At 40.8% G+C, this 12673-nt stretch overlaps 1 protein-coding gene across 2 annotated transcripts in view; it reads right to left on the bottom strand.

Annotated features, from left to right (window-relative positions):
- Window positions 1–8983: 8983 nt before the first annotated feature.
- TTC3 (tetratricopeptide repeat domain 3) overlaps window positions 8984–12673 on the bottom strand; it is a 456491-nt gene continuing 452801 nt past the window's right edge. For both annotated transcript variants that reach the window (XM_082245196.1, XM_082245195.1), the window contains 2 exons: window positions 11979–12071; window positions 8984–9104 (listed from right to left, as the gene is read on the bottom strand). In XM_082245196.1, coding sequence (XP_082101322.1) covers window positions 8997–9104; window positions 11979–12071 — 201 coding nt within the window. In that variant the 3' untranslated portion in view covers window positions 8984–8996. The remainder of the gene's footprint in view (window positions 9105–11978; window positions 12072–12673) is intronic.

Raw genomic sequence — 12673 nt, forward strand, 5'->3', positions numbered from 1 at the left:
TGAGTGTTACACCACATCTCCAACATCTCTTAAGACAAGCATGTTCCTCCCAGCTGGCCACTGAAAGATACAGATTTTAGCTAGGCTGATCAGTTGCTTGATTATGGTTCCAGAAGCAACTCTGATAGAATGTAAGCATGCAACTGATGGTCAGTCTTCATAGATTAAAGATGACATTGAGTGGACAGCTCCCTTCCCCTGAACATACAGATCATATAGGGTGACTAAGGGATGCGTTCTTTCACTGTGGCTCAGACAGAACAGCAGTACAGTGATTGGGGGGAACTGCAAGGGATCGTGGGAAATGTATTGAACTTATGGGGAAGCTGATGTATTACTTTCCCTGTTGGCCATGAATTACCCTGTCCATGTATTACTTTCCCTGTTGGCCATGCATTACCTTCCCTGTTGGCCATGTATTACTGTGTCCATGTATTACTTTCCCTGTTGGCCATGTATTACCGTGTCCATGTATTACCTTCCCTGTTGGCCATGTATTACCGTGTCCATGTATTACTTTCCCTGTTGGCCATGCATTACCTTCCCTGTTGGCCATGTATTAACGTGTCCATGTATTACCGTGTCCATGTATTACCTTCCCTGTTGGCCATGTATTACTTTCCCTGTTGGCCATGTATTACCGTGTCCATGTATTACCTTCCCTGTTGGCCATGTATTACTTTCCCTGTTGACCATGTATTACCGTGTTCATGTATTACTTTTTCTGTTGGCCATGTATTACTTTCCCTTTTGGCCATGTATTACCGTGTCCATGTATTACTTTCCATGTAGGCCATTTATTACTGTGTCCATGTATTCCCGTGTTCATGTATTACTTTCCCTGTTGGCCATGTATTATTCAAACCACAATTGTTTGAATAAAGCACTCCATAGCACAGATACACCATAACCCCTCTTTTGCATGTATTACCGTATCCATGTTTTACTTCCCCTGTTGGCCATGTATTACCGTGTCCATGTATTACTTTCCCTGTTGGCCATGTATTACCGTGTCCATGTATTACTTTCCCTGTTGGCCATGTATTACCGTGTCCATGTATTACTTTCCCTGTTGGCCATGTATTACCGTGTCCATGTATTACATTCCCTGTTGGCCATGTATTACCGTGTCCATGTATTACTTTCCCTGTTGCCAACACAGCAGCTGCAGCTACCGAGAAGGAAAAAGAATACACGCATTTTCAAAGTAAGAAAAAATATAACAATACTCGTACAGTGTTATTAGTCAGTGAATAATGCTCTTAATACATAATGTAATGAATGTGACTGTAGTACTTTAAATGCGATTGTAACGTGAAAAATCAAGGACACAGGGTAAAATTGCAAATACCCACTCAACCAGTAAGGCAAGGACCACTCCTTAAAGGAAAATCAAATGTATTTATTTTACAGCAAAAAATGTTTTTTTTTTTACCCAAGGTAAATGAAAATGAAGTTAAACACAACAATAAAAATACAATTTTTTTTTACATTTAAAATTAAACAATGAAAGCTACTAGCAATCAGCTTTGTATTTCTGTGATAGCTGCTCTTCTTTTATACAGTCTGCTCAATACCTGGCTGGGTAAATGTTAGGTGGCAGAAAACAGAACTTGGTTCAGTTAATGAACTCTTTTTGAGGGCACCCTTATTCTTTAACTCTTTCAGGAGCCAAGGTCACTGATATTTTAGATGCGCAGAGCAAATTAACCACTTGCCGACCGCCCTCTGCAGATATACTCGGCTGCCCGAATCGCCGTAGCTGTACGCCGATCAGTGGGAGCGATCCTGGGGGCGCGTGCGTCCATTCGCCAGCGGGGAAGCTGATTCACGGGGCCAGTAGTGGCTGCGATTGCTGCCAGGCACCAGCAATCGCTCCCCGTGGAGAGAGAACGGCAGTCTGCTGTTGTAAACACAGCAGACCGTTGCGCTCTCTGGAATCCGCACAGAGCGCCTGTGTTCCTCCTATTTAGGATCACAGGTCTCTGTGTTGATTCCACAAGCCCATCCCCCTCACAGAAAACACCCCCTAGGCATACACTTAACCCTTTGATCACCCCTGGGTTAACCCCTTCCCTGCCAGTGTTATTAGTACAGTAACAGTGTATATTTTTTAGCTCTGATTACTGTAGTAATGTCACTGGTCCCCCCAAAAATGTCAGTTAGGGGTCCGATCTGTCCGCCACAATGACGCAGTCCCGCTAAAAATCGCAGATCGCCGCCATTACTAGTAAAAAAAATAAATAAATAAAAATGACAAATCTTTCCCCTAGTTTGTAGACGCGATAACTTTTGTGCAAAAACAAACAAAATACGTTTATTGGTATTTTTTTTACCAAAAATATGTAACAAAATACAAATTGGCCTAATATGATGAATAAAATTAGATTTTTACATTTTTTTTTTTACTGGGAATGTTATATAGCAGAAAATGAAACATTGTTTTTTTTTTTTTCAGAATTGTCGCTCTTTTTTTGTTTATAGCGCAAAAAATAAAAATAGTACAGGTGATCAAATACCACCAAAAGAAAGCTCTGTTTGTGGGGAATAAAAGGACGTCAATTTTATTTGGGTACAGCATCGCACAACCGCGCAATTGTCCATTAAATTAACGCAAAAAATGGCCTGGTCATTAAGAGGGTAAATCCTTCCGGTCCAGAAGTGGTTAAGCAGCATTAGACTGAAAACTAGGACTGTGCAAAAGTGTGCATTGCTAGGTCTCTGCTGCAGTTATTTATTACAGGTACTTATATAGCGCCGACAATTTTTTTTTTTTTTAGCACATTACATATCTATTGTACATTCACATCAGTCCCTGCCCTCAAGGAGCTTACAATCTAAGGTCCCTAACTCACATTCAAATATATACTAGGGCTGATTTATACAGGAGCCAGGTAATCTACCAGTATGTCTTCTAAGTGTGGGAGAAAACACACCCTCCTGCCTGCCTCTGCTGAGGGCAGATGGATTGCATGAAATAAATGCTACATGACTCATCTGCCCCTTGCTCAAGATGGTCACAGCCAAAAATGCTAGGGGGGTATTTTTCAAAATGATTTCTCAGCAAAATAAAGCATGGAGACATGGGTGGATGGGTGAGTTTGCTATGAATGTTAAAAATGAATAAAAATAGCGATTTTTGTTTGTGGTGCTCAGATGCAGTGTAGTTCCGCTTTAAGCAGTAAGATACATTACAAAAATACAAAAAGTACTCTTCTGTGTCACAGTGCAGGGTGTGTGTGTGGTCTGCAAGAGTCACAAGTGAACTCAGACAAAGCTACTTAAAGCAGCCTGGATCCACGGGGCTATAAAAAAATGTCTGTCCTGTGTGTCACTGCCACAACCGTGACAGAAGTGCTCTGCCTGTGAAATGGGTGCTATTACATAAATAAAGCCACAACAGCACATGGAGAGATCTTCCATACAATATAGAACATCACAAGGCATAATACTATATTGGATTGTCTAGTGCAGGGACTCCCAAACTACGGCCCTGCAGCTGTTCCAGAACTACACATCCCATGAGGCATTGTAAAACTCTTGACATTCACATACATGACTAGGCATGATGAGAATTGTAGTTCCTGAACAACTGCAGGGCCGTAGTTTGGGAATCCCTGGTCTAGTGTATCAGGTGCACTAGACAAACTGAAAAATAAAAAAAAATAAAAATAAATGGGAGACAAAAGTGTTGCAGAATAAAATAGCAGTGCACAGGGATCTAAATTTACAATTTAAAAATAATAAAATAATCCCCCCTAAGGATCTCCAATTATTAAAGTGTTACTAAACACACATCATAAAAAACTATCAATAAATGGTGTATTACATGCTGTTCATACTCAGTCACTATGGGATTTGTTTTCTGCAAAAACCTTCCCCTTCTGTCCATGTCCCCAGTTCAGCTAGGGATTTTGCATAATGGTGGTGGCAACTCTGCACATGCTCAGTTTTCAGTGAGTTTCTATAATTAGCATTTCCTTCCTATCATATCTGAGCAGACCATGTGACTAGAGAGTCACACATGTGGGCGAATACACAGTGGTAAACGGCAGCCCACTTCCTCCCTCCTCCTCCTCCATGCCCACTAACCAGCTAAACACAATGGGGGAGGGCTATTACATGGAGATTGATGGAGGCTTCACCTCCTTCTTCTAATGCACAGGCTGGAGAGTCATGACACAGCATGTGACTGGCAGAAATCCGCCCACACCATGTTATTTCCACAAAATAATAAAGATCTCATTTCAAAATATATATATATATATTTGTATGCCAATTTAAGACAATTTATTGATATTTATTTTTGCTCTGTATTCCAAAGGCTATTTTTATTTTTTTATTTTGAACATGTGACCAGCAGCTGAGGACTAGAAGCTCCTCCTGCTTATGTTTTCCTGCTGACAGGCTGGGGAAGATCTGGGTCATGTGAAAACTGTATATCGATTAGGAAAAAGGTACTTAGAGGATTTTTTTTTAATAAAATAATTACAGTTCCATCATACACAAATAGAAGGGACAATGTAAATTAAACAGTGTGTATTTAGTAGCACTTTATATAAAAATAATTTGTGTGTATTCATGGAAGCTAGAACAAAAACCAAGCCACTTGGCCTCTTCAAACCAGATGCCAACTTTTCGGCTATGGAAAATTAAAGAACAAGAGGCTGAAATACCTACAATAGAGCATGTGTCATCTGTATCTATGATAACTACTTTCCACCATGTGACTATTTTCAGCAGTCATGAGCTCTGACTGGGAACCGTCATTATGGCCAGTGACCATCGATGTCGTTTAGTGAACTGAGCCTGTGGTCTCCATAGATTATGTTCATCCAGCTCCTATATAGACTGTACAAAGAAAAGATTCTGTTTGCTTTCACATGTGCACACAGAGGGTTCCTCCAACCCACCACCTCACAGACATGCTTCTGATCCATGTACCCGAGGAACAATGCCAGCAGATAAAGCCATTTTCAAGCAACTGTCCTCCTAATGCAATGCTTGTGTCCTATAGTCATTGGTATAGAAATTAAAAGTGGTGCCAAGTGTAAACCATACAGCAAGAGCCCCTATCGTCAAGAAAATTAAATCTTTTTTGGTCAGGCATCGCCAATAAGGAGGAAAAAATGAATGCCACAAAATAGACACTGGACCAAAAACTGGTATAACTAAACATTTAAACCCAATTAAAACATTTGCGTTATAGACGAGTCAAACTCGGCAATCTATTTTAACTATATCTATTCTATCAAAATGTATTGTGTGGCTAAAAGTATAGCTTAATTTTTACTGCCTGATATCACGCAGAAAAAAAATCCAAAAAAATAAAAGGAACTTATCCCATCATCCACAGGTGAGCTCCTGGTAACAGGCTTAGAAAACATGGCTAAAATCATCCAATCAGGTACTCTACCTTAAAGTGTACACTAATTAGTCATAACATTATTAGCACTGACAGGTAAAGTGAATCTTATTAATTATCTTGTTACAATGGCATCTGTAAGTCGATGGGAGTTATTAGGCAGCAAGTGAATATGTTGTCCCTGAAGTTGATATGTTAAAAGCAGGAAAAATGTAAGGATTAGAGTGATTTTGACAAGGGCCAAATTGTAATGGCTAGACTTGGTCAGAGCATCTTCAGAACTGCAGCTCTTGTGGGATTTTCCCGGTCTGCAGCGGTTAGGACTTACCAATAGTGGTCCAAGGAAGGAAAATTGGCAACAGGGTCATGGGTGGCCGGGGCTCATTGATGCACATTGGGAGCATGTGTAGTCTGATCCAATAGAAGAACTACTGTAGCTCAAACTGCTGAAAAAGTGAATGATGGTTTAGACAGAAACGTGTCAGAACACACAGTGCATCGAAGTTTGTTGTGTTAGGGGCTGGTCAAGATGCCCATTCCGGTCCTGTTTCAATAGACAAAAGTATCTACAATGGACACATGAGCATTAGAGCAATGGAAGGTGGTGGCCTGGTCTGATGAATACAAGAATGGTTTAAGGGACAATAGTTTGCAGTGTTGACTTGGCCTCAAAATTCTCCAGATCTCAATCCAACTTGACATCTGTGGGATGTGCTGGAAAAACAAGTCCGATGTATGGAGGCCCCATCTCATAACTTAAAGGACTTAAGACCTTTTCTTGGAGTCTACTGAAGGACATGAGGCATTCTGGTAGTAAGAGGCCTGATCTGGCCTATAGTTTTTAATGCCAGTCTTCAATCCTCCTGTAGGCAGCAATACAATCCGAAGCGTCAAGACTTCCAGTGCCCCTCAAACTTTAAGAAAATGATTTTAAAGCAAGTACAAAGATCCTAATTTATTTCTTGCCCACTGAGGGACATTGGAAGTCTTCAACCTTTGGGTTATACTGCCACTAAGAGGAAGATTGGACATTGTCAAACAATGAGAGACAGCCACAGACAACCCCTCCTACTACTAAATGTGGCTCAGCTTTCTAGCAAACATGATCATAAACAAAAGAGAGGTGGGACCTGTGTCCCTCAAAGCACTCCAAGAAAAGAATCAAGGAGTAAGAGGCCAATGGTCTCTGAAACTAAACAGAAGGGGATGAAACCTGGCCATTGATGGTGCTGAGAGCCAAACACTGGTCATGACCCAACTATAGGAAGGAGAGACATCTGGGGTGAAAGCTCCAAGGCTCACACCAAGTGAAATATGCCTTCCATGTCCAATGATAGACTCTGGGGCACGTAGAGTCCTAGCCTTCAACATTTTAGGAATCACTAATTCAGAGATGTCCGTTTCTCAGAACCTTGGCTTCAACAGTCCATGCTGTTAGAGACAGCAACCATGAAGCCGGTAAATTAATCCTTGAAACAGAAGATATAGACAATCTGGTAGAGACCATGGAACTTCCGCCAGGAGTGCTACAAGGTTGAGTATCATATTTACTTGGAGCAATGCAGAGCAATGAGGAAAGGCATAGATCAGTGTGTACTGATCCCACCAGAGCACCCACTGCTTCTGCTGCAGGATACATGTACCCAGAGAGAACCTTTGTTGTTGAACCTGGAGATCAAGACGTGCACATCTGGCATCCCCCACCTGTGACAGGACTACAACCCTGATGTCCAGACATTGCTGGCTGAAGAGGTCTGCTTGACAATTGTCCACATGGTTGACAAGACTGGATCCCAAAGTGCTGTCAATAACAGGATGCAAGCTACCTCTTATCTCCCTGATGGTTGATGTATACCACCGCTGTGGCAATGTCAGACTGAATCTGGGACAGATGACCATCCAAAGTAGGATGATTCAATGCTACAAAGACAGCCAACTCTCCCAAAGCTCTAAGATATTGATCGAGAGGTGAGACTCCTCTGACAAACACGTCCTCAGCATCAACAGGTGGACCATGGCTGAAAATTAAAGACTTACGGTGTTCTTCAATGGACAACAAAGAAAACTCTTGAAAATCACTGAAATCTTAGGCGGAATGGTTATCCCGAGATCTTCCCTGCTAGGCTACAGAACACCTTCCCCAAATTCCCATCACTGATTGTCCTCTCCCTACAGAAAGTTGGAGCTCACTGGATTTATGGCATATCAACAATATTTTTTCTCTGCTTACAGCATTTTTTTTAAAGAGGTAAACATAGGAGAATGTGTATACCTTGCGGCGAATGTACTGAACAGGTTTTTTTTTTACAACACATACATTGGTCAATAATGATGCAGGAGAATTACCCAAAAATAATGGTAAACATGTTATTTTCTGTTCTTTCTTTCCTATATCCATGTGCTACAAAAGGATGGGCTTTAACGCTCACAGGCCGCATATGCGCATCGATGGGCGGCTGATGCTTTTGTGCTCAAAGCGTGCTTTCTATACGCTCTCAGCAAAGGGACTGAGCTGTTACAGATCACTCTCTGTCCAGACTACAGGTGTGTGGCCAGTGGGACCAGCTTCACATCATGTGACCATTATGACAGTGGCCACAGGATCGCTGATGCTTACCGCCCCCTTGGCATTCTGAACTGTTTAACGGGATGCAGGGTGGACAGGATGGGGTAAAGGGATCTCTACAGAAAAGTAAAAGAAACACGTTTACATTTCAGTGCCTCTGTTATGAACTCAGAAGATTAATTTCTCCACAGTGCCTATAGTTAGAGAGGTAAACAAGAGCTTGTTTTAAGTATTTTACTGCCTGCTAAGAATATGCAAATGATCTGGCGTGCATGGTGCAAGCACAGGATCATCCTAAAGTGATACAAATAAAGCCGTGGGCAAACAAGGCCAGGCTGTTACTGCCTTGCAGTTTTTTTATGGAAATAACGGGGCTTATACGGTAAAGTTAAAAAAAAAAAAAGAAGACCATCGTAGAGGAACACCAGTATGCTTAATGAACTTGCAAAACCTTTACTCATTGGCTGACATTCAAGGATTTACACTATCTGGCTTGAATTTACCATGAACCCAGTGAGCATTTCCCTGAAAGCTTGTCAGTATCCAATAATTTAAAAGGTACAAGCCTATAACCCAGGGTCTATGAATACTTTGCCTGTGTTCTGCATTGTTTGATTAGGATAAAAAAAAAAAAAAATCTTCCGATTCAAGAAAAAAAATAAATAAAAAAAAACAAAAAGGGAAGGAAACGCATATTCTCCTTGAGTACACTAAGTGAAACCGAGCAGATTAGTAGAAGGGCGTTATTGTCACTAGAAGATGATATGCAGTTTATGTGCCTAGCGTCCACTTGTCTACTGTAGGCAGCAGTATGCCACTAGGTTGCATACTGTGCAGTGTCCTCAAATTGACAAAAATAAAAAGAAAGATTGCACAAAAAAGGAATACTGGCTAATAGCGAATTAAAGGCACAATGCAAGATCTGGGCGACAAATAAGAGTACTTGAAAGCCATCCCAAGATACGTGCTTCTCGCAATCCAATATACAGACAGGTGACAAAAGAAAGATGGTGTGTAACAGACGTCTGCAATCACAAGTCAGTTTTTAGCTGGTGTACTTTTTGGTTATACGGTCCTCATTCTCCCACACAGGACAGGAAAGTCTTCTGGTAGCAGAGCATGCTCTCGGCAGGTTGGACACGTACTCTGTGTGTTCAGCCACGTCTTAATACACTACAAAGGAAGACAAAAGTCATCACAATAAGGATGTGTACAGCAAAAAATGATTTGTTTATTTTTTCTATTTATATCATATATTGAGCTAAACCTGTATAAACTTATCAATGAATGTTTTTAAAGCACACTTCTGTGTATGCAAATTATACCTGTACACAAATACAGCTATATTCCCTGATTACATACACAGGCCCTGCTTCTTCTATGCTAATGCACAATGGTTGTGATTTAAATCCTGTGCTGACAGACTATGATGGGCAAATGCAGCTTTAATTTAACATTCTGAGACTCTTCTAAGATCATTCAGAATTAATTGCAGGTGCATTTGACTTGCTTAAGTTGCTTACCCATTCCTATAGATTTGTAAGTGAACAGACGCAAATCACTTCTTAGAGTGTCAAATGCCTGGTCCCTCTCTGCACTCTGTAGTTCCTCTTGCCTACCCCTATGTGACTACAGGACACAGTAGTAACCAGTGGAAGAAACCACAGCAAGCAGCAGAGGCCCAGGTGATGTGGTGGATGGAAAAGATTCATTGGCAGAAGTAGAACTGAAAATCAGCGGCACAGGCAGCTGGGACAAATGAGCATTACCTTTGTCCTTTTACAGCCACTTCTTTAATAACCGCCTTTATTACCGGGCCATAGTCAAAAAGACGTCCTCTGTAGGATGTGGAATACCAGGGTTATGGCTGCAGAAATATACTGTGATTTTCTGACGGCTAAAAGTGATTTGAGTGGCTGAAACTGGGTTACAGTAGTGCAGAAATAAGTGAAATTATGTGACCCAGAAGAGAAGCTTGGCCAAAAGAGCTTTGGGCATACTATTTTTGTAACAATTTCATTAATTATGGTAGAGCCAGATCTTTGTCTCTCAGTTTTGTTCAGTCTTTTAGTCATGTCTGACTCTTCATGACCTCATGAACCATAGCGCGCCAGGCTTTTCTGTCCTCCACTGCCTCCTGGAGCTTGTTTAACTTCATGTTTATTGTTGCAATGATGCGATCTATCCATCTTGTTTTCTGTCCTCCTCTTCTCCTTTTTCCTATTTGAGTTTCAACTTCAGAATCTGTCCTTCCAGTGAATATTAACGGTTGATTTCCTTCAGGATTGACTGGTTTGATCTTCTTGCCGTCCAAGGAACTTTGAGTCTTCGCCAACACCATAGTTAAAAAGCATCAATTCTTTGGCGTTCAGCCTTCCTTATGATTCAACTTTCACAGCCATAGGTTACTGCTGGGAATACCATAGCTTTGAATATATTGCACTTTGTCAGTGAGGGTGATGTCTCTGCTTTTTATAATGTTGTCTAGGTTTGCCATTGCTTTCCTCCCAAGAAGCAAGCGTCTAATGATTTCATGGCTACAGTCACTGTCTGCCGTGGTCTTGGAGCCTAGGAAGATGAAATCTGTCACGGTTTCCATTTCTTCTTCTATTTTCTAGGGAGGGATGGGCACGGGTGGTCATGATCTTCGTTTTCTTAATATTGAATTCCAGGCCAGCTTTTGTGCTCTCCTCTTTCACTTTATTAAGAGACTCTTTAGTTCTGCTTCACTTTCTGCCATTAGTGTATTGTCTGCATATCTCAGCTTGTTGATATTTCTCCCTGCGATCCTAATTCCAGCTTGTGATTCATCCATCCTGGCATGATGTACTCTGCATATACGTTAAAGTACAATATACATCCTTGCTGCACTCCTTTCTCAATTTTGAACCAGTCAATTGTTCCATGTCCTGTTCTAACTTTTGATTATTGACTAGCATACAGGTTTTTCAGAAGACAGATGCGGTGGTCTGGTATTCCCATTTCTTTCAGTATTTGCCACATCTTTTTGCGATCCACACAATCAAAGGCTTTACTGTAGTCAATAAAGCAGAAGTAGACATTATTCCGCAAATTCCCTTGCTTTCTCCATGATCCAGCAAATTTTGGCAATTTGATCTCTAGTTCCTCTGCCTCCTTAAAATTCAGCTTGTACTTGTGGTAGTCTCGGTTCACATGCTACAGAAGCCTAGCTTGTAGAATTTTCAGCATAACCTTGCTAGCATGTAAGAGGAGTGCAATCATACAGTATTTTGAACACTCTTTGGCGCTGCCATTCTTTGGTATCAGAATGTAAAACGAACCTCTTCCAGTCCTGTGGCCATTTGTGATTTTTCCAAATTTGTTGACATATTGGGTCCAGCACTTTCACAGTATCATCTTTCAGAATTTTAAATAACTGAGCTGGGATACCATCACTTTCGCTAGCTTTGTTATTAGCAATGGATATCTGGTTCAAGGTCAGTGATTGCAACATCTTGGCTATATGGAACATTTAAATCTTTCTTCTATGTATTCTTGCCATCTCTTCTTTATCTCTTCTGTTTCTGTCAGGTCGTTGCCATTTTGTCTGTTATCCTGCCCATCTTTGCACAAAAACTTTCCCTTAATTTTCTTGAAAAGCTCTCTAGTCTTTCCCATTCTGTTGTTTTCCTAGAATTATTTGCATTAATTGTTTAAGGTATTTTTGTCTCTTCTTGCTATCCCCTGGAAATCTGCATTCAGTTGGGTATATTTTTCCTTTTGTCTATTGCCTTTTGCCTTCCTTCTTTGTGACCTTTGTCTCTTAGCTGCCATCTAAGCCTAATATAACTAGAAAAGCAACAACAGGTAAAACAACTACATCCTGTTTTGATCAAGTTATGGATTAATAACCTTGTCATTTTAATTAATGTTGCAACCTATAATCTTCTGATATTACTTTGCACCACACTATATCCAGACAATCTGCAACAATGAAAATACGTACAGATGCAAGGAATGGAACCATCGTGTGTTCTCTAATTAAAAGCCACTGGACCCAAATTGGGTAAACAAAACAACACTTACATGCTTGTGGAAGTAGTGGCCACAGTCCAGCTTGTGCACAGGATACTGCTTCAGCTCATCGTGACAGATTATACAGGGGTCTTCATTATAAGACTGTCAGAGGAAATAGAACAGGTAAAACATATTTAAAGTTGGCCTTCACCCATAAACAAGCCTTCCTCCCCGGGGACTCCTCCCACCTCCCTTTCTAACTACTTAAACACTGGGCACTTTAACCTCCTCCCTGCCCAGGCCAATTTTCAGCACTGTCATACTTTGAATACCAATTGCGCAGTCATGCAGCACTGTATCTATATTAAATTTTCATCATTTTTTTTTCGCATAAATAATGCTTTTCTTTTGGTGGTATTTAATCACCATTGCGTTTTTATTTTTTGCTAAATAAAAAAAAAAAACACAACTTTTTTAAACTTCTGTTATAAAATTGTGCAAATAATTTTTTTCCTTCACTGATGTGCGCTAATGAGGCTGCACTGATGATCAGTGCCCTGATTATCTGTGTACACGTGCCCTATCACACTTGCCAGTCACCTGCTCTCCTTTCCTCAAGCTGTGACAGTGTGTGAGGAAAGTCTGCTGATAATCGGCACATCTGTTTACATTGTGATCAGCTGTGATTGGACAAAGCTGATCACATGGCAAAGAGCCACTGCGATTCGCCATTTACCGAAATCTGTGATCAGTTGTGGCCAAAA

Source organism: Pelophylax lessonae, assembly GCF_965119305.1.
Source record: "Pelophylax lessonae genome assembly, chromosome: 2".
Taxonomy (NCBI): Eukaryota; Metazoa; Chordata; class Amphibia; order Anura; family Ranidae; genus Pelophylax; species Pelophylax lessonae.